This window comes from Sphaerodactylus townsendi, linkage group LG01, assembly GCF_021028975.2.
Source record: "Sphaerodactylus townsendi isolate TG3544 linkage group LG01, MPM_Stown_v2.3, whole genome shotgun sequence".
In the NCBI taxonomy this organism is placed as follows: Eukaryota; Metazoa; Chordata; class Lepidosauria; order Squamata; family Sphaerodactylidae; genus Sphaerodactylus; species Sphaerodactylus townsendi.
Window position 1 is genome coordinate 176,209,152 of NC_059425.1, and position 22,852 is coordinate 176,232,003.

At 46.9% G+C, this 22,852-nt stretch overlaps 1 protein-coding gene across 3 annotated transcripts in view; it reads left to right on the forward strand.

Annotated features, from left to right (window-relative positions):
* Positions 1-8,800: 8,800 nt before the first annotated feature.
* Positions 8,801-22,852, forward strand: part of AGAP1 (ArfGAP with GTPase domain, ankyrin repeat and PH domain 1) — a 426,302-nt gene continuing 412,250 nt past the window's right edge. For all 3 annotated transcript variants that reach the window (XM_048500437.1, XM_048500447.1, XM_048500456.1), the window contains exon 1: positions 8,801-9,161. In XM_048500437.1, coding sequence (XP_048356394.1) covers positions 8,960-9,161 — 202 coding nt within the window. In that variant the 5' untranslated portion in view covers positions 8,801-8,959. The remainder of the gene's footprint in view (positions 9,162-22,852) is intronic.

A 22,852-nucleotide genomic window follows, 5' to 3' on the forward strand; every position in this document is an offset into this window, starting at 1 on the left:
TGATTTAAAAAGTGCTTTAGAAATGAGTATTTTACTGGTGGGCAAACAAAACCTGTCTGGACGAACGGCAGAGGTGTATGGGCGGAAACTGCGCCCGGGGACCAAACCTCCTCCAGGTGTCACCCCCGTGTGCCGCAGAGCCCCACCCCCACATTGCCCCGCCCATGTCATCGCGAGGGAGCCCCAAGTCAGACGAGGGGAAGGCATCTGGTCAAGTGAGGGGGCCAATTTTGCGCCCCCATGTGACCAGATTGGTTGAGCCCGGGGACATGGGTTACCCCACGTCCACAGGCAGATACGCCCCTGATGAACGGTACAAGACTGACTCTTACATTCTGACACTTGAACATTTTGTAGACAAGCCAAAAAGGTGGCGGTCAGCTGGTCAGTATGCATGTGACCCAAACAAGAGGCTTTCAACAAGGTCAGGCAGAAACAGAGGTGAGTTTGCTGGGAGCTTCCTCTGCATAGCCTTCTTTGGTGGTCTCCCTTCCAAGTACTGACCCTACTTAGCGTCTGAGATCTGACGAGATTCATTCTGCATCCTGGACAGATCAGGAGATTCTTTCAGTTCTCCTGTATGTGGCAACACTCCATTACTGAGGAGGCCGTTTGTCTCCCAGTTATCTCTGTTGTGCACCAGGCTGCAAAGGAAGTGAAGAAGGCTTCTTTGTGCTTGCTTTGTGCCACATCCTCATGATACCAACAATCGCAGCATTGAACCATGAGGACTGCCCGTATAGCCAGCTGAAGGACAAAGCAAGTCTTACATTCCCATGCGAGCTGCCTGCTTAATTTTGCCTCCCTTGTCACTTCGACGGGCTACCTGGAGACCACAATGCCTGAAAGGACCTTACAGCATAATGGTGGCTTGCACATTATGCTGTAAGGCCCTTTCAGGCATTGTGGTCCATTTATACCACACACACCCCCTTATTAGACATTACACAATTACAGTTACAATTAACAAATAGATGTCTGTACAATAACTCCAAAGTCCATTTATACCATGTGAGCACACTGGCACGTGATAAGAACATAAGAACATAAGAACAAGCCAGCTGGATCAGACCAGAGTCCATCTAGTCCAGCTCTCTGCTACTCGCAGTGGCCCACCAGGTGCCTTGGGGAGCTCACATGCAGGATGCGAAAGCAATGGCCTTCTGCTGCTGCTGCTGCTCCCGAGCACCTGGACTTTTAAGGCATTTGCAATCTCAGATCAAGGAGGGTCAAGATTGGTAGCCATAAATCGACTTCTCCATAAATCTGTCCAAGCCCCTTTTAAAGCTACCCAGGTTAGTGGCCATCACCACCTCCTGTGGCAGCATATTCCAAACACCAATCACACGTTGCGTGAAGAAGTGTTTCCTTTTATTAGTCCTAATTCTTCCCCCCAGCATTTTCAATGTATGCCCCCTGGTTCTAGTATTGTGATGGCTCAGACTTGTCCGTCCTCCTAGCCCAGGGGTGTCAAACTCATGGCCCTCCAGATGTTCATGAACTACAATTCCCATCAGTCCCTCCCAACATGAGCATTGGCTATACTGGCAAGGGCTGATGGGAATTGAAGTTCATGAACAACTGGAGGGCTATGAGTTTGACACCTGTGCCCTAGCCAAAAGTCTGGGTTTCAGAAGATCATGATTTGGCCAAAAGAATAGCGGGAATACCACCAAATAGTACGGCTTCTTTTTCCAGACCTGAGGACGCATCCCAAGCATGGAACAGAAAGAAACATAAGAACATAAAAACATCTCCGTATAACATTTTTGTCTAGCCACAAAACTGCACCATAGTTATTTTTTGTTATAACATCCTGCCAAATAGAATGAGAAATAAGAATGGTCTTGTGGGATTAGCATTCTGTCTTCAATGGCCTTGGGAAGCTCAGTTGGAGCTTCAGGGTGATCTCTAGCGGCTGGTTCCGGTCCTTGGCTTTGGGTAAAAAGGACAGGTCAGCTGCCAATCCTTCCTGAGTGAAAATTCCCGAGTAAAAATTCCTACCCCCAGTAGTAGAAAGTCATTCTGGAAATGGGGAGACAGAATCACAATACTAGAACCAGGGGGCATTCATTGAAAATGCTGGGGGGAAGAATTAGGACTAATAAAAGGAAACACTTCTTCATGCAACGTGTGATTGGTGTTTGGAACATGCTGCCACAGGAGGTGGTGATGGCCACTAACCTGGATAGCTTTAAAAGGGGCTTGGACAGATTTATGGAGGAGAAGTCGATTTATGGCTACCAATCTTGATCCTCTTTGATCTGAGATTGCAAATGCCTTAACAGTCCAGGTGCTCAGAAGCAGCAGCAGCAGAAGGCCATTGCTTTCACATCCTGCATGTGAGCTCCCAAAGGCACCTGGTGGGCCACTGCGAGTAACAGAGAGCTGGACTAGATGGACTCTGGTCTGATCCAGCTGGCTTGTTCTTATGTTCTTAATCAATCTTGTTCTGATGCATTTTTTTTTGGTTTTCCCTTGCTTGAATTTCATAAATCCCGGAATGTTAATTCTTTGTGTTCTGCTTTTTTGTGGGGAGGCCTGCATGAAAAAGTCTCTGTGAGGGGGAGTCTGTAACATTAGTGGAATCCCTGGTGGGTAGCAGAGTCTCATCCTCTGAGACACTTTCTGCTGTTTTTTTTTGGGGGGGGGGGCATCTGCTGCCAGCACAGATGGGCAGAGAGTAAGGTTGCCGGCTCTGGGGTGGAAAATTCCAGGAGATTTGGGGGTAGATTCGGGGAGAGAAGGGACCTCATCAAGGTATAATGCAATACAGTCCACCCTCCTAAGTAGCCATTATTCCCAGTGGCGTAGCGAGGAGGGGCACAAGGGGGCATATGCCCCAGCCCCCAGGTGTCACTTCCTCAGGGGGCACTGCAGGGCTGCACCTTCCCCTTGCAACTGCGCTGAACTTCAAGTGGAGACTAGAGGCAGGGAGCAGCTGTGGGGAGGTGCAGCGCCCTGGACACCCTATTATAAAGCGATGTCCCTGTCATTTGATCTTTTTCATCTGGAGATCACTTCTGGTTCCTGGAGATCTCCAGGGTCATATGGGGGGCTGGCAACCCTAGCAGAAAGCAAGGACACCACTTCTCATGCCACTTTAGCCTACATGTATGGTGGAGCAGTAAGACAGCAAGCAGGAATTGCTCAGCAGTGGACAGGATTGTTCCATGGATTCTAATCCCTGACTTGTTCCTTACTGGGGCACAGCAGCTAATGAGTTACTAATCCCTTGGTCTTCTGCACACTCTCATGGCCTTAACACCTCTGACGTCATAGTTCTACCTCCTTTTCTTCCGGCTGCACATCTGATGCCATGTGACTGGTGCAAGTTTGCGTATCTGTGGATTCGTTTTAGGTTTGTTGTACAAAGGCTAAAGGCCATTTGCTATACTGGTAATCAGACATATAATGACTCTGAAGGTGGATGTTCTACTTAGCCTTGGAGCAAATCCTTCAGTTTAATGATTCTTGGCTCTCGTTGGCGGATGAAAGGTGCTGCCCCAATAAATCCCTTTGCCTTCAAGGTGCTACAAGCCTCTGGTTATTTTTGCAGCAGGAAACAACCTCTCTGGAAAGGGGCCAACGAGTGAGTCAACATTAGCATAAGAAAAGCAACAGCTTTAAAAAATATATTATTACTGAAGGAGGACTGTAGCTGGAGGGGGAGCTCAAACACTGAAAAGGTGAGGCTAGATGTAGTTTTTACACCATTGCCTCCTCTACACAGTATATACTTAAACAGAAATTTTAAGAAAAAGCAAGGAAGCAGCTTTAGATTGAGAGGGAGGAAAAGTACAATCCCAAAGTGTGTTTTTTTAAAGCAGTATTATGAAATAGTTTATTAGAATATTCTATGTCAGCTCTATTGTCGGAGACGAGCTTCGTAAAAAGCCCACTTTGCACCAAGACATAAAAGCAGTTGTCTGGCATAACTGCATCCTCCTGTCCTCAAATTGCTCCAGTGGCAGGATTAAGAAAATTATCTAATGGAGCTTGGTCAGCAGGGATTTAGTTGAGCCTAACCCTTGCCTTATCAGACACGGCTGCAGTTGCTTTATGTGGATCCTTTCACTAGTTTTTGGAAGCCCTTTGTTGGCCAATATTTTTTTTTGCTGATTTGGGCATCTCTCTGACTAACAGTGCTGGGTCTAAATAAATCTTCTATTTCCATGATTGGGAAGCTTTAAAAACTTAATTGTCAGCATCTTTTAACTGATGCTAACCTTGCCTAACCCGTCCACCTCCCTCCTTCCCAGGGTGGGTGGGCTATGATCAGATGCCAGGCTCCCTCCCTCTCCCCGGGGTGACATGTCCCCTTCCCCCTCCTTGCCCCCTCCCCCCATGGTGGGTGGGCCAGGACCAGATGACAGATCCCCTTCTCCTCTGCCCCTCCCTCCTCCTTCTTGACACTCTCTCACTGGCTTTGTTCTCCTAAGTTTTGAAGTTTCATGTCTTCATTCCCATTTACCTGTAGTAATAATTACTTATTCTATCAAGGGCCCCTTCTGCACACACAAAATAATGCGTTTTCAAACCACTTTCACAACTGTTTGCAAGTGGATTTTGCCATTCCGCACAGCTTCAAAGAGCACTGAAAGCAGTTTGAAAGTGCATTATTCTGCATGTGCGGAATGAGCCATAGTTCCAGTTGGTGGAGCTTCATGGTATGTTTTCAGGGATATCCAAGGAATAGAAACAATTCATATGCAGAGCCCAGACACTGGAGTCGATATCCAACTTCTTTTTATTTCTGGAAAGTTGTATGCCAAACCCAGAGCTTCTGTGCTTGTACCTGTTTTGGCAGCTTACCCTTCCTGTTCTGCAGATTATCATCTTTTAAACGTTCTTTCAGGTCATGACAACATGGAGACTGAAGCCGTGTCGAAATACATTCCAGCATTTGTTCTCTCTAGGACCGATTTCAGTTTTAATCTCAATTTTTAATATACAAAGTGTTTTAAGTGTTATACGTTGCTCTGTACATATTAACTTTTTATAGTAATGCATTTTACATGTTCACATTGTTTTACAGCCTCCTCGTGTCATAGAGACTCAATGCCGACATTGTGAGACTCCCCACAGCCAATGGACATTTTCCTCACATGAGCTGGACTGGATTGAACTGAAATTCCTTCAGAGTATGAAAGCCTCCTTTTCAACGGCATCCAGTTGATTGCCAAAGCTTGTCACACTATTAAAAGCCAGCTCGTTTTTTATCCTATGCTGGACGCCAAGAAATTGAAGTTATGAGACAAATAAACAGGGGGGAATGGACCGGCTACCAGCCCCTTGAATTTACAAATGATGGGTGCTTCCAGACAGACAGTTTTCTAAGTGCCAGATGCATGGATCCTGAGCACCAAACATCTGCAAGGGACACAGAGTCAGTTCTAGTCCTGTCAGTGTCAGTGCCAGGTATTCCAAAGAGCTTCTCTGAAGTTTCTGATGCAGTGTGAAAATGTTCACCCACGTGATGTTTTTTTGTTCTTTATATCCTTTATCTGTTCTACTTTGCACCCCAGGATCTTCAGAAGACCCCCCCCCCCCGGCCATCTCTGTCCCAAGCAATCGCCTTCTAGAACTCCACTAATGGAAATCACTGCTAAATTCAGGAACCGGCTTCAACCTCATGGATCCAAGCAGCTTTTGTGGCACTAAACTGTGGGCAGCCTTTTCTAACTCACTCACTCTCTCTCTCACTGTCAATTCAGTTCTTTGCTGCCATCTTTAACAGTGGTAAAGTGAGTCAGTTATTCATGATGGCATTTGATTAGTTCTGCCCACTGGCAGTTTTAAATTATTGATTTTAACCAGTTGTTTTTATGTATGTGGTTGTATTTTATTATTACTTAAATGAGTGGTTCCCAAGCTTTTTCAGGCTGCTGTCCCCTTGGCGTCCAGGACACGTCCCTAGTGCCCCCCTCCACCCCATATATGAATGGTCTACTGCAAATTCAAAATAGTGAGGAGAGTGTGCTGCGTTTTCTTAAAAAACACATCTTTCCTTGCAAAGCAGGGGTGATGGGGCTTTTTGCCTTGGCCCCCCCCCCCCCCCCCCGGGCTACACAGCAAGGAGGGTGCTGCTGCTTTTCCTTTAAAATTCAACAGTCACCACGAGGCAAGGATGGAAGGACAAGACCTTTTTCCTGCCAGCTGGCCCAGGAATTCCTGCCCCCTACCATCCCCCAATACTCTCTGCCCCCTTAATGTTTCCACCACCACCAGGGGTCTGGTACCGCCGACTTTGGGAATCTCTAACTTACATTATAACCCACCTTGAGTTCCTGTAAGGCAGCTAATAAAGATTTTTAATAAGTAATATGAGTGTTTGTAAAGCGAGAGATGTACAGCCCCATTTTGGTAGGATTTTTAAACTCTCGGAGGAGTGAACCAGTTTCTTTTACTGCTAGCTGCGATGTTCCTAGTGACCTATTTTACTGAAACTAAATAGTATTTCCCATGAGTTTATAGCTGCTTTTAAAAATAGCCTGCTTTACAAGGCTTTACCAAGATGTTTTTTCCTCGTTTCAAAAATGGTTACAGCGTCGGCTATCAACTATTAAGCTTAATATATCATTGTAGAGGGGGAAAATTGGCAAGGAAAGTGCTGGGTCTAAAAATACCGATGAATTCATTACCAAATCTTTCTCAGTAGCGTAAATCTCTTCCTCCTGGGCATCATACCCCTGCTCCAGCCGGCCCATTCTCCGTTCACAGGCAGCGATTGTTCCAGTGTCCAGAAAGGCAGCTGGCCAACCGTTCCACAGGAAGTAAACAGCAACACAGATGAACTGAAAGGTTCATTGATTTCATGCAAAGAGAAGTCAGAAAAACCATAAACTATCTCTTGACTGCCCTTGTCTGCTTATCCCTTATGTGATTAGATTAATGTTTTATAAATTAAAAGATCTCTTGATATTGTCTATGTTATTTTAAAATTCCTGGAAATAAAAATCCTGTAAGCCAGTCACTCATCCACTGACTCAGTGGTGGGATCCAAAAATTTTAGTAACAGGTTCCCATCGTGGTGGGATTCAAACTGTGGCGTAGTGTCAATGGGGCTGGGCACGACGGGGGCGTGACCGGGCATTCCGGGGGCGGGGCATTCCTGGGCGGGGCTGTGGTAAGGATGCAGCCACTGCAGCGGTCCTTGGGCTGGAAACAAATGCACGCAGGAGCAGGCTGCCACGCATGCCGGTGCACCTCTGCGCGCTACTGCTGAGAGGAGGGGCATAACTAAGGCAAAAATTATGTGGCAAAATCCCAATTAGTAACCCCCTCTTGGCACACACAAATAATTAGTAACCTACTCTTGGGAACCTGTGAGAACCTGCTGGATCCCACCTCTGCACTGACTTCCATATATTAGCATCAACCATTCAGATGATTTACTGGGTTGGGTCATTTCTTCCACCTATACTTTCTGCCCACATTACCCAATCTTATTAGATCTTGCAAACTTAGCAGGGTCAGCCCTGATTAGTATTTGAATGGGAAACCAGGGTTGTTATGCAAAGTCAAGCAACGGCAACCCACCCCTGCTCATCTCTTGCCTTGCAAACTTTACAGGGTCACCCTAAGTAGAAGAATGACGTTTGAGTGCAGTAGCATCTTAGAGAACAACAAGATTTTCTGGGGACGAGCTTCCAAGAGTCAAAGTTTCCTGAAAGAGGGAGTTTTGCTTCTGGAGAGCTCACACCCCAAACATCTACTTAGTCTCTAATGTGCTGCATTTGAATTTAGCTAACTTGGTCACTTGACATGTGCTAATGTGCTACTGGATTTGAATTTAGCTAACCTGCTCACATAATTACTGGGTAATTATAGCCTGTTTACGCAACTGTCCCCAGCTGAGTGGCACTGAGGCTTGCACAAGAAAATCTGCCTTCCTTGCCAATCTTCCCAGCCTACTTTCTGTTCTGTCCCAGAGATACTTGACAGAAGTCACCTCATTGCCATGCCTGCCCCGCTGGGGCCACCAGACTTTCTTTTCAAAGCAGTAGAACCACTATGCCAGGAAGATCCAGACTCTGGGTCTGGAAATCCATGAAGATTTGGGCATGGAGTCTGGGGGAGGGGGCAGAGCTTCTGGAGGAGAGCTGACTCGGTAGGGCTGCGGTGCCCTCCAAAGCGACCATTTCCAAGGAAATTGATCTCTGTGGTCAGTTATTGTGGAAAATCTCCAGGCCCCACTGGGAGATTCACCATCACTATAGAGAAGTGTACATCCTATTGTTGCTTTGCAATAATAACAGAAGAACTGTGAGACTGCCTTTGTAAATTATATTCTATATTTATTGAATACATGTACTGCATGAGCGCTTTCAGCTTTGGGGTGCAGAACCTTATTATTTATCCCATCTGGAGATTGGCAACGCTATGTGTCACGTCTGATGTGGACCCCCCCCCCTCCCCATGTGGGGCGTCCCACCTCTATGGGGACAAGGCGCGCAAAACATTTTTGCAGAAGGCAGAACTGAACCCCTCAGCGGGTGGGCGGGGCCAACCGCAGAAAGGCGCTCATTTCTGCCGCCGATCAGACTGGGGCTACCATAGCGTCTTTTTCGAAACTATAATTCCCATGATGCTCAGCGACTTTTCCCCAACTACAATTCCCACGAAGCTCTGTGACACCCATTCCCTGTATTTTGCAGAAAGAGACGGGACGAAACCGCCGGGGCTCCTGAGAACTACATCTCCCAGCATGCCGCGGACCCGGTTCCCGCCCTCAGGCGACGCTTTGCGCCTGGGTGACGCCGGGGGGCGTGGCCGCGGTCCGGCTGTGGGAGTTGTGGTTGGCTGCCGCGGGGGGCTAGCGGGTGGCTGCGTGTTGGCGAGGTCGAGCCGGGGCGAGCGCGGGCGCGGGGCGGCGCCTCCATGGCCTGGCCTGCGGGCCCTTCGGGCGGCTGGCGATGAGGTGAGGGGCGGGCGCGGGGCCCTGGGCCTGCCAGCCATGAACTACCCGCCGCAGCCGCAGCCGCCCCAGCAGCAGCAGTACCAGCAGCAGCAGCTGGCCCACTCGGCCGCCATCCGGGCGGAGATCGGGCGCTTCGAGTCGGTGCACCCCAACATCTACTCCATCTACGAGCTGCTGGAGCGGGTGGAGGAGCCGGCGCTGCAGAGCCAGATCCGAGAGCACGTCATCGCCATCGAAGGCAAGCCCCGCCCCCGCCCCGCCCCCTCACAACAGCCCTGCGAAGTAGACCACGGGGGAGGGTACCCTGGGAGACTCTGGCCAGTCGCCTCTCCTCATAGGGGGCGTTTTGCCCTTTATGGAGGGATTGCCCTGAAGCGTTGGGCAGAAGGCGCCCCCCAGTTAAAGGGCAATGAGGGACTCCCCCCCACAGAATCGGTTTCGGTGAATTTTGGTTGCCAACAGGCCTGGATAAAAACTGGCCTGGCCCTTTAAAAGAGGGGGATATCGATGTGATCGATCTCCATGCCATGAAAGCTTCGGTCTTTATTAAAAGGGCAAGGCATGTTCCTTGGCTTCTGTTGGCCACCTAATAATAGTTCTCAGGCAAGGAGGAGGTTTAGATTTGGGCAGGCGCTTGAGAGAGAAGGGGGCACAATTGGCAGTTGGCAAGTAATTCCCAGTTGGCAATTCCCAGTTGGCAAGTAAGAGGGAATGGCGGTGGCGTCAGTATTCATGGGCCTGCCTTTGGTAACTTTCATGGGGGAGGTTGCGTTGTGGTTGGGTATCCGGACTGCAGGTAGGTTTGTGGAGCATCTACACAATATCTTCCTCCCGACTTGCTCTTATTGTGGGTTTTTCCTTGCCGTGCTGCGATCTTTCCCAAAGCTGGTTTGTTACAGTGGGTTTGGAAAGACCGCAAAGCATGGAGAGAGCTGCATTTTTGGAGCTCTTACCAACACAAGTGCCATTTTTCTTGTGTCATCCACTTGCTCCCACCTCATGTCACCAGAGGGCTTTTAAAGCACTCAGCAATTCCTAGCTGGCTGTAGCGCAATAATGTTGTGATTCTCCGTGGCTGTGATGGTAAGGCTACTGAACTTTAGCCATGGATTAAGTTCGGATTTTGTAAAAACCCTCTTATGCTGCGGCAGGACATGGTGACAGTTGAAGGCTGAGAGAAGGAGAGAGCAGGGAAGCTGCTTTGGGGGTCCAGCTGCCCCCTTGCCAACCTCTCCTCTATCTTTTCAATTCCCCATTTCCTCCTCAGTTTCTCTCAGGCAGGGTGAGGCCAGAGGGCAGCTGGTTTGAAAAGGTGTTTATGGATTCAGGCCTGCCGGCTTGTGGGGAATAGCTTTCAGACCGTGTTGAACTGGATAGGCGGGATGTGCTGGCTGGTTGCCTGAATGAGCATGTCCGTGAATTTCAAATTCTGGGTTTTAATTAAACCATTCCTACCAGAGCTGGAATTCTGTCAGTCCCTGTAAGGAGCAGCTCAAGTGCTTGGCATGATGTTTTCATGTAAGTTGTTTTTTTTTTATTAAACTGACCTGCCTAAATGTCTTTCTGTGGCCTTTGAGTCTTCCCTTCTGCCTTCCAAGGTGATCTACTACTTAGTCTAGCAAGGAGTTCGCCTGTAATGGCTTGCATGGAGAGCCAAAGTGTAGAGGAAAAAAACTTATCAGATTCAACTCATGTCACTGGTTTGTCACCGGAAGACTTGGTATGTTGGTGCCGGTGTGCCTGCTACCTGCTCCTTTGCAAAAGGCTCAGGTGTAGCTGTTGGGGACAGGGCCTTTTGCGTGGTGGCGCCTTGCCTGTAGAATTCTCCTTCCCAAGCTCTGTACAACAAGCACTAGTGGGTTTTAGGAGCAAGGGGAAGACAGCGTTGTTTGTCTTTGGTGGCTTCTGACGTAGTTGCGTGATGCTTGCTGTCAGTTTTCTGGTTGCTCCTTCTTATCCTTTGTGTTTTGTCTTTGGGTTTCCGTTACATTGAAAACTTAACCTTGAAAGCTGCGGCTTTCAGGCAGGATATAAATGTATTAAATCTTGGAGGAAGTGGGCTTTTGCTGTTTGAAAGAAAAGTGCATCCTTTCCACTGTTAAGTTTGATGTGCTACGCAGGGATAAAGTCTCTCCCTGTCATCTGCATATCGAGATCAGTGCTCTTTCCAGATTAGGACTACACTTATCAGTTTCTTACCAGCATGGCCAATTGGCCATGCTGACAGAGGCTGATGGGAATTGTAGTTCCTGAACATCTGGAGAGCCGCAGGTTCCCTACCCCTGACATAGACGGACGCATTTGGGCTCAATGTGTGCTTGTCATTTGGCAGTCTTGAGTTGTTATATTTGTGAGGTTTCTTTTATGTTTTTCAAGCGAAGAGAGAACATATGGTTGCAATATTTCTGGTACAGAACGCGGAACTGTTCATCTTACCCTGCTTATCCTCCAGTGCAGTATATATCTGCCAACATTGCCCGTCTGCTAGGCCTGCATAGGACCAACAAATCAGTCTATATGTAGAAGAATAAAAGACCACAAAGTGGACACCAAACACTGCTATGTTAAAAAACTAGCAGGAGAAGTGTTCAATGTATTGTCAAAGGCTGTAACAGTGTGTAACAGACTTCCCTCTGTGATACACCTCTGAAGATGCCAGCCAGCCACAGATGCAGGCGAAACGTTAGGAACGAGATCCACCAGACCATGGCCACACAGCCCAGAAAACCCACCACAATTAGCGGGGGAGCATTTCAGTCTCGGCGTATTCTACTGTGGACCTAAAAAGCGCCACTATTGTCTAAAAGAGCATAAGGGAATACCTTCAGCTTGAAATGTTGCAGTCTTTTATTAGGAAATCTTGCAACACTGTGTTTGAACTCAGTGTTTCTTCTCACACTTTCAGTAGACACTGTTATGATGTTTAAAAGGTAAAGGAAGCACCGAATTGTTACTGACTCACGGGGGGTCATCACATCATGACATTTACTAGGCAGACTATGTTTGCGGGGTAGTTTGCCACCGCCGTCCCCAATTATAACACTACTGTAATGCCATTGTAATCCTAACAGACTAAGCGCATGCATCAAAAGATTAATGTACTTTCTTTCCCCAATAAAATACAAGGCAATTAATTTGATGAATTGTATATTCTCTCCCTTTTTGTAACTAATGTAGATGTTGTAGCACAATTAGCTTATTTCCCCTTTTAAGGATCAAAGAGAGCTGCTATTGGCCATTATTTTACATAGCAAATCAGTGTTGCAGCTACCTAAGGCGGTCCACTCCACGCTTGTGGAGAGCCACCCTTGCGGTTGCCACAAGACCGAAAAAGCCACGTGTTTGCCCTCGGTCTTGTGGCCAGCTTTCTCTTTTTCCGGGCGGGTGCTGTGGTGCTTTTTGCTACGTTCCTGCAGAGGCTGCAGAGAAGGGTGAAGATTATTGGTAAGGGTGAGCCTGTTATTTCTATCCCTAGCATAGAGGCCTTCAACTTGCCTGTTCTCCAGTCCCTGTGGTGGCAGCTGTTTCTGCTCACATTCCGGGAACACAAGACAGGTGCCACACTGGGGAATAGTGCCACTGGGGAAGAACCACGGGTGGCATGCTAGAGAAGCCCGTTCAGCTTCTGAACCACTCACTATCTCTGAGCTTCACGTTGAGATGGATGTTTTCTTAGGCCCCTTCTGCACATGCAAAATAAAGCACTTTCAATCCATTTTCAATGCAGCTGGATTTTACTGTGCGGAATAGCAAAATCCACTTGCAAACAATTGTGAAAGTGAACTGAAAGTGCGTTATTCTGCATGTGCGGAAGGGGCTTAGTATATACTAAAAAATGAGAGATTCAATGTTAACTTTTTTATCAACACTATCCTTTAAAAAGTAACATTACTTCTTAAAGGTAGTGATAATTTCAAATATTTCCTTACTTTATTGCATGTTCATCAAGTACAAACATATGAGAGACAGAATAGATTCACTCGATTGTTGAAGGATCAAGCCGGAATCATGTTAGGAGCCGAAGTTGTAGCGCGGTTTTCCCGGTATTTTTGCCTGAAAGCCAGAATTTGTGTGCTGGCATCTTCAGAGGATCCTCTGAAGATGCCAGCCACAGATGCAGGCGAAATGTCAGGAGAAAATACCACTGGAACACGGCCATACAACCTGGAAAACCCACAACACCCCAGTGATTCCGGCAGTGAAAGCCTTCAACAATACAGTGGATCCTATTTGCATGTAGGAAAAAATTCCCTGTCTTTTAAATAAAGGCTTATTGGGATATTGCTCCCAGGTGATGATATTAACCTGCATAGTATAAATAAAGCTTTAAGCTGCCCCCCTCCATATTTTAAGTTTCTATTAAAAAACAGGATATATTCTCCAGGTCTGTTGGCAATCATACTTGTGCTATCCTTTGCACTGACTCTGGGATAGCGCTAGTCTGTTCATAGATGTGAAACATTTGTCCCCCAGGTAGACACTCAGTGACAAACCATTCCCATATTTCTGCATGAATCCCTGAATATCAGGGGTCAGTTTACTAAATACCAGAGGCGTAGGGTCAGGGGGATGCGTGACACACTAGGCGCGCGCCCCTGTGGGGATGTGACAAGGGCATTACGGGGGCGGGGCGGGGCAGAGGACGCACCAGTGCACCGGGCACTTCCCCCCCTTGCTACGCCTCTGCGAAATACATTCATAGACCGGCACAGTAAAACACCAAAACGAGTGATGTTGCGCAGCAACAGTTCAATAAAATCATTAAGCGAATAGATTTACCAACCAAAACCTTCCACATTTTGTAGCCATTGAAGCAGATTGTTGCTACTGTACACGAAACTGCGCTATCCTTATCAGCAAGCAGATAGTTTACCACAGACTCATCAGGATGACCAAGGTGACCAAAGACTCTATGCAGCAAACATGAAATTAAATGACTTTTATCATCCCTCTATCACTCACAGTAAAGTAAAATATGAGCGAGTGTTTCCACTGTACCGGTTCTACAGAGATTTTTGTACTGTCTAAGTTTATCTTACATCTTCACTTGCTGTTCTTCTTGACGATAAAGTCTTAACATTTTATATATCCTAGAAATTTTACTTTAGATTAGGTATGGCTTATCTAATCTGTATAGAAGATTCCTAGTTTTAAAATTTGTGTAAGCAGTACTCGATTGGTACGTATTCAAGCCAAATTGGGGAACTGGTTGCCAGTAACTTTAATTTAAATGTTTATCGTAACCCACCCTGAGACTGTCGAAAGGACAGGGAATAAATCTAAATAATAAATACATACATATAAATAAAAAAAGAAAATAACTTGCTAAACAGGCAGTCCTTCCTGCGCATTATGTCTTTTGCAAGTTTTAAAAGGACTTGTGAACATTATAAGCCAGATCATAGATTATAGCAGCCAAGCCTAATCCTTTTCCTTTCTCTCTCAAACCAGTAATGGATTACTTACTATAAATATATTATTGAAGTTGTTTATTTTCATCCCTTTTCTCCACTAATAATAAAGAAGAAAAAGAGTTTGGATTTATACCCCACTTTTCTCTCCTGTAAGTAGACTCAAGGAGGCTTATAAGCTCCTTTCTCTCCCCATAACAGACACCTTGTGAGGTAGGTGGGGTTGAGAGAGTTCCAAAGAACTGTGACTAGCCCAAGGTCACCCACCAGGAATGTAGGTGTGCGGAAACACATCTGGTTCACTCAGATAAGCTTCTTGCACACTCAAGTGGAGGAATCAAACCTGGTTCCCCAGATTAGAATCCACTTTTACATTGACTCCAGCTTTCTAAATTTCAAAAAAACCCCTGATCTTTAGCTGCTGTTGATGGTTAACAAGATTTGGACAATCAAATTTTCATTTCACTGTTCTCTCCTTCAGTGCCGTTTCGCTTACCCCTGATTCCCCCCCCCCCCAGTCCAAAGAACTATCAAGAGGTGACACAGTTTAAATTGCAATATTATCTGAAATATTGAAATAAGAAAAATGAAATAATGTTGAAATTAAAACCAAAAATGGCTTCGGGGACATTTTAATTGTGGCTCATCTTCAAACAGCAACAGAATTTCTGGCGCTTGTCTGACTTTATGATATTTCCATCAATGCTTTATATGAACACCAGCAGGTATTTGTATGATCTCTGGAGCGTCTATTTCAATTTGTGCATTCTGCGTGAGTTACTGGGAAATGCAAAGGTCGCTTCCTTCTTTCAGGAGCGATTCCTACGGAATAACCCTAACTTACAGTGACTCTAGAGGTTTCAAGGCAAGGGACATTTGGAGATGATTTGCCATTGCCTCTTCTGCACCTGTGGGACCTTCCCCAATATGTCTCCCAGTGGCCGTTATGCTCTGCTAGTAACAACATGCTGGTGGTCCCTGGCCCAAGGAGTGTGCTACTGTCCTCAACTAGAGCAAGAACTTTCTAGTCCCAGGGCCAGCCTAGTGGAGTATTCTATCAAATGAGACCAGGACCTGCAGGACTTACCTTAGTTCCGGGCCTACAGTTGAGGGCATCAGTAGTTTCCATCATAGCTGGCCTGCCTTCCTTCCTTCCTTCCTTCCTTCCTTCCTTCCTTCCTTCCTTCCTTCCTTCCTTCCTTCCTTCCTTCCTTCCTTCCTTCCTTCCTTCCTTCCTTCCTTCCTCCCTTCCTTCCTTCCTTCCTTCCTTCCTTCCTTCCTTCCTTCCTTCCCTCCTTCCTCCCTCCCTCTTCCTTCCTTCGTTCCTTCGTTTGTTTGTTCCTCTTCCTTCCTTCCTTCCTTCCTTCCTTCCTTCCTTCCTTCCTTCCTTCCTTCTCCTCCCCCTCCCTCCCTCCCTCCCTCCCTTGTTCTGTTTTATGGTACAGGGTAGGGAATTCATCTGAGCCGTCTCATCCTTGGTTGGACTCCATGCCATCTTTATATGTTTTAGTGTATTATCGTATGTTATAATTTAATGGATTTGTAGTGTATTGGCTGAAAGCAGTTGCTGTAGTGGAGCTATAATTGATGGTCAGTGTTGTATTTAATGAATGCAGCTGTGTGTAATTGTTGTTCGTTGTTATTGAGTGACTCTCGAATAAACTACTGTTTAGCCTCATTCGTCTTGGATTCCTGAACATTGCAGTATTATAATTTTGTTGTTTTTATGTTGTTGTGAGGTGCTCTGAGCTTGCTGTGGCAGGAGAGAGTGAGATAAAAACAACAACAACAACAACAACAACAGTAATCACAACCCCGGTATTACTTGGAGGTCTCCCATCCAAGTACCGACCAGAGTGTGTGATCAGCTAAAGGTCGCCCAGCAAGTTTCCATGCTGTGAGTGGGAATCTGAAACTGGATTTTCTGGGTCCTAGTCTCGCCCCTTAACTACTCCATCATGCTGGCCTTCTTTATTAAGTGTGGATGTTCCAATTGTCTTGATGGGTTGTCAGAGATCTCCCAAGAGGCTTCGATGTTCTGCGCACTCTTTGAATGGCTTTGCCAAGAAGCATGAAACGGTGACCGGTCTGAGGTTATGGAGAGAGCTCTAGATGCTGCCTCCTGGCCTTGAGCCCATCCCAGCTGGAAGAGCTTACCATTAATGAAGATTGAGGGGTGTCCTGTCTACATGGTGGCCTCTGGCTCCTTCAGTGATGTGAGGGGAAGGCAGTTGTCTCTCTGTGGCACTCCGTGGCTCTGTAACCCCTCCGCTTCTGTTGAAGGAAAAGAGTCTTGAAAAGCGGGAGTGTGGGAGGCCCCTCTGAGTGGTTCCTGCTGATGTCTGACATTTCCATTCTGATTCTCCATATCACTGTGGAGTGATTCATTCATCTGGAGGAATCTGCTTGGAAGGGGCTTCTTACGAGCCAGCATGGTGTAGTGGTTGAGGGTAGGTGACTGTAATCTGGGGAACTGGGTTTGATTCCCTGCTCTGCCACTTGAGCTGTGGAGGCTTATCTGGTGAACTAGATCAGCTTGTTCCCTCCAGCACATGCCAGCTGGGTGTCCTTGGGCTAGTCACAGTTCTTTGGAGCTCTCTCAGCCCCACCTATCTCACAGAGTTTTTGTTGTGGTCGAGGGAGTAAAAGGAAATTGTAAGCCTCTTTGAGTCTCCTTATAGGAGAGAAAGGAGATATAAATCCAAACTCTTCTTCTTCTACTACTAGGCAGTACTGTAAATCTAAGATAAGCGTGTACTGGACAGACAGCTTGAACACAGTCCTTTTTTGGTTGATAGTCCACAATATTCGCCCCAACCTTTTTCGTTAATTTGAAATCAATCAAAAATGATCAAAGGGGTTTTGTCAGATTGCCACGTATGTTTCTGTCCCCTCCAGACGCTTGATGGTGCTCGTGACAGAATGAAATGGAAACTAGTTTCTCTGCCAGCCACGAACTACCCTCTGCAGCCATTCAGGTGCCCATTGCAGTATTTGGGAGAATGCTGCAGCCCTGGGAAAGACAGCTGTGCTGCCCTGCCTTGCCCGGATTTTGGGAGGCACGGCCGAATATGGAGCCACTGGAATCTGCTTTTCAACTATGAATGAACATGTGGCAGTTGCTTATCCATGAGAAGATGGTCTGGGGTCACACACGGGGGTGTGCGGACCATTTATCAAGACTTTGTTTTCCCTCCATTTCCAAAGCCGCATTGTTTTGTAGACTTCATAACAGTGAAGGAGTGCCATCGCCAGCACAATATTATGCAAGCTTGGTAGGTTTCAGAGTTTTAAATAATGTTTTCTGGGTGGTTATCCCTTGGAGTTGCTCACTGTATAAATGTACGTTTTATCGATTGGAGAACTAGGCAAGGGAAGAGTGAGAACGCAACATATACAGGTTAGTCATCAAAATAACAAAGGAAGTTATGAATTCATCTGCTTGGCTGGCTAAAGTTCTTATTGAGATGTCTCTTCTTTCTTGGGGGAGGGGGATCTGGAATTAAAAAGCAATTCAAGTGATCCTTTCGAGAGTGAGGGTGAAACTGAACTTCAGGGAGAAGTTAATTGTATCGCAATAAATGAGTGGACACCTGTGTGCCAGGTAGATCGTGAGCAGTGCTGTGAAAGTTGCAGTCCAGTCTTCTGAACAGTTAATCTTTCAGTGGGCTCAGGCTGTAGTAACTGTGGACAGGTTTGTACCATTCATGCCAACAGTTTTCTGTGCTTCCCCCCCCCCCCTTAAATGCAAAGAAAGTACACACTATATTGCCTTTCATATTTTGCAGACATTATTCCCTTAAAAAGAAATTCCACATAAAACTTTCCACATAGCAAAATCAGATTGTATGTTTGTTTATAGTCTGTCCTTTCCTGTCAAGCTGGGCTCAGGGCGGCTCACAACATGCAGTTTTTGTACCCTTCTTATACTGTCTCCCTTGAGCACATCTTGCTCTTCTGCCCTAGGAGCAGCAGTGTCATAGTGGTTAAGAGCAGGTGTATTGTAATTTGGAGGAACCGGGTTTGATTCCCCGCTCTGTCGCCTGAGCTGTGGAGGCTTATCTGGGGAATTCAGATCAGCCTGTACACTCCAACGCAAACCAGCTGGGTGACAGAAGAAGTCACAGTTCTTCTGAGCCATCTTAGCCCCACCTACCTCCTAAGGTGTTGGGAGGGGGGAAGGGAAAGGAGTTTGTGAGCCCCTTTGAGTCTCCTTGCAGGAGAGAAAGGGGGTATATAAATCCAACTCTTCTTCTTCTTTGAAGTACAACAGCTTTAAGCCCGTCTTTTCTGCCTTAATCTCGGTCAGGTACTCGGACCATCCTACTAATGCAAAAAATGACTTTTTTGCTTAACAATCCTGAGGCGGAAGTAACTGAAATAGTAGCCAGACTTCTGCTTTGTATTTTGGATTAGGTTCCCTTGGATTCTGTTTGCATGACTTCCACTGTTCTTTACTGGATTTATTCCTATTCTTTGAACCTGTGTTGTATATGCCTAATAAAGGTCTCTGAATCTGCATGCAGTTTATTACAATAGATAAAATCAAATTATTCAATTAAAACTCATGACTTAATATTCTACTGTTTCCTGGTGCCCTGAAACCAAATGTATGACGAGCATATCAATTAGAGGGAGGGAACAAATCCGGGAAAAGGGATCACAGGGAAATCCCTCAGTGTCAGTAGGCGTAAGCCTTATATCTTCCAGGACGTTATGACTACAATTGGGTCATGCTGGGCAGTGGCTTGATAAACGGTTAGTCCATAACATCTGGAGTTCCAAAGGTTCGCCACCACTGCCCTAAAAGGAATTAAGGAAAAGGGATAAAAGGAAATGACGAGGGAAAGGGGAGAAGGAAGGGAGCAGAGAGGGACCGGCAAAAATGCACGTACAGATATACGTTTGTGCGTGCGCACAGTTGCACATACGTGCTGGTTTTGGGACGTTAAAATCAAGATTGGGTGCTTTGTAAATTTATTTGACATATTTGCTAAGCTCATTTTCTAAATGTTATTACTCTAAATCAGATAATGCTCGGTTTAGGCATCACAAAATGTTTCAGTATCTTTGTATAATTGGCAGTGGCTGATGAGGGACTAATTTAAAGCCATCCTGAGATTTCTGCTGGGTCTTCACCAGGTGGCTTTGAACAATTGCTTGTCTCCTTAGTGAAATCAAGTCCCTCGGGGATCTCCTAAGTTAATACAGTTACTTCCTAGCGATTTCTCATCTCTCTTTCCAAAAAGCGATTTTCGAGTCTTGCTGATTTGGAGAGACATTTGTTGAATTCGTTTTTTGTGACGAAGAAGGATTTGATTTATTGCCTCTTACCTTGAGTAACTTGAAACGAGCTCTCTTTGAATCGACTCTGGGTTGAACACACACTGCGGGCCTTGTATGTATTCTTCACACCAGCAGTAATTCAAAAGGACAAGCTGGCACGCCATCTTGGCCGAATGCTGGCATGAGCAAATCTTAAGAACGTGGGCTGAAAAGATCTGGGGTTTTTTCCCCCCTTCTTAATTTTAAAGATTCTTTGGGGGTAACGTCTGGCGTGCTGAAGAGTTCTCATGTTCTCCTAAAGTTGTACTCCATTGTGTGTCATTGGGGTGGTTCTGATAAAAGATATTACATTGATTGTGTCTAGCGCTGTGGTGGCGAATCTGTGGCACTCCAGATGTTCATGGACTACAATTCCCATCAGCCCCTGTCAGCATGGCCAATTGGACTACAATTCCCAATTGGCCATGCTGGTAGGGGCTGATGGGAATTGTAATCCATGAACATCTGGAGTGCCATAGGTTCGCCACCACTGGTCTAGTGTGGTCTAGTGTGACTGGCAGCAGCTTATTTTTCTCTTTGCCTATTACCTGATCCCTTTACCTGGAGATGCTCGTAATTGAACTTTCTGGGACTACCTGAATGCATGAGAAAGGTGGAGTGTAAGTGAACTGAGTGCACTTACGGTGTATGTAGCCCTCAGTAGCTTCAACTGAGCATGAATGTTGGTCCTCCAGAAGAGTTCATCTTGGTACTCCAAGAGTTCATCTTGGTGTTCAAGGGGCTGGAGGTCACCTCTGCTGGGTTGGCTCAAACACCTGTTGGCAGACTAAATGAATGGCCAGTTAGTGTAGACCAGTGGTGGTGAACCTATGGCACTCCAGATGTTCATGGACTACCAGCATGGCCAATTGGATTGCCAGCATGGCCAGTTGGACTACAATTTCCAATTGGTCATTCTGGCAGGTGCTGATGGGAATTGTAGTCCATGAACATCTGGAGTGCCATAGGTTCGCCACCACTGGTGTAGACCCTCGTGAATCCAACCAACCCACAGTTTGCCCAATCAATAAAAGATTCCATGAATACTGGTTGCCTGTTCAAGAGGAAGAATTCATGGATAATCACCCTTAGTCCTGGACTGAGGACAGACTGAGTACCCTCGTTGGAGCCAGTTGTGATGCCATGATGTCAGAATCTTCCAGCCAAGTATCTGTTGTCTATATAAGATCAGTGAACATAGTTTATTTCCTATTTCTTGGATTTGATATACCGCCCCATCCCCTAAGGCAGTGATGGCGAACCTTTTTGAGACCAAGTGCCCAAATTGCAACCCAAACCCCACTTATTTATCGTAAAGTGCCGACCCGACAATTTAACTTGAATGCTGAGGTTTTAGTTTAGAAAAAACCGGTTGGCTCCCTCTTCCTCCGCCCCACCCGCTTGAGCAGGGGCCAGCCTGGTCTAGCCTCCAGAATGTCCCGTGCACACCGCTCTGTGCCTCTCTAGCATCTCTGCCTCCTCTGCGCCCCCCCCGCCCCCGGGCAGCAGCCACCCAGAGCACAGGCACCAGGCCCGCCAGCCGACTCCTCCCTGCTCACTGCGGTGCGCTCACGTCATGCTCAGTGGCCCAGGCCAGCCTAGATGTGTGTGTGTGGGGGGTGTGTGTGTGATTCTCCGTCCCCCACATGACGAACTCTGTGTGTGCGTGCCCACAGAGAGGGCTCAGAGTGCCACCTCTGGCACCCGTGCCATAGGTTCGCCATCACTGCCCTAAGGACTCTGGGGGGTGTTAGGGTTAGTGTGCATCATTGTGTGTCACGAGGGGGGGCGGGTTCCTAATAAAATATATTACATTGATTATGTCTAGAGTGAGTAGAGCTGACCTGGCATTATTCAACATCAAGGCAGAAGTGGAGATAATATTGAGAGATCTTCCAGGCTGGACCAGAGATGGTACATGGGGTTGCATTGCGCTTCTTCGTGAAGCAACATTTCGTTCATCACCCATGCTTCCCATTCCCAAGTGACTGTTATGTTCCCTCCCTCAAAGCCACTGAATGAAAGTGAGAGGGTGTGACTCAGTGGGAGAGCATCTGCTTTGCATGCAGAAGGTCGCTGGTTTGATCTCCAGTTAAAATGGCCCAGGTGGAAGGTCATGTGAAAGACCTCTGTCTGAGACCTTGGAGAGCTACTGCCAGTCTGAGTAAGCAGTGCTGACCTGACAGTAGATGGTCTGATTCAGTATAAGGCCGCTTCTATGTGACCTTATCGCAGTGATGGCGAACCTTTTCGAGACCGAGTGCCCAAATGGCAACCCCAAACCCGCGTATTTATTGCAAAGGGCCAACACGGCAATTTAACCTGAATACTGAGGTTTTTAGTTTAGAAAAAACGGTTGGCTCCGAGGCGTGCATTACTCAGGAATAAGCTTGGTGGTCGTCGGTGGCTTTGCTTTGCAGCAACCATGGAACTCTTCCAACGGGTGGGTCATGACCCTAGGAGGGTTTACTCAGAAGCAAGCCCCATTGCCAGCAACAGAGCTTACTCCCAGGTAAAGGATCATGCTTTAGTTCTTCGCATGAAAATCAGTGGGGTTTAACAGCGCTTAACAGGATTACCTATACTGCTTCCCCAAAACTAGGTCTTAGGTTTAATGCTAATAATCGAGCCCAACGGCCCAGGCCAGCCTAGATGTGGGCGGGCACTCTGTTTGCGTGTGCCCACAGAGAGGGTTCTGAGTGCCACCTCTGGCACCCGTGCCATAGGTTCGCCACCACTGCCTTATCGAATGGCAGCTTCTGCAGCAACCGCAAATCCTGCACCTCTCCTAGCGTTTCAGTGGCTTAGCCTACCTGTGCATGCTTTCTCCCAGCTACCAAATGCTGGAAAGGAACAAGATGTGGTTGACCACGATCTTTTGACCCACCGCCTGGCCGTCTCCGGGGTGCGGGGTACTGTCCTTCAATGGATTGCCTCGTTTCTCCGGGACCGGAGTCAGCAAGTGTGGTGTGGGGACGAGCTTCAGATTGCCAGCTTCATTGCTGGCGTGCCTCAGGGGCGTATTGTCCCAGCTGTTATTTGCTTATCTATATATCGACCCCTTGCCCGCTCCGGCTGAGTGCGGGCTTTGGAGAAACGGAAGTGCCATCAGTATGCTGATGATACCCAGCTCATTCTGTCGATGGAGAGGAGCAGGCACCGCCCTGCAGCTCCTACAGCATTGTCTGGGCGG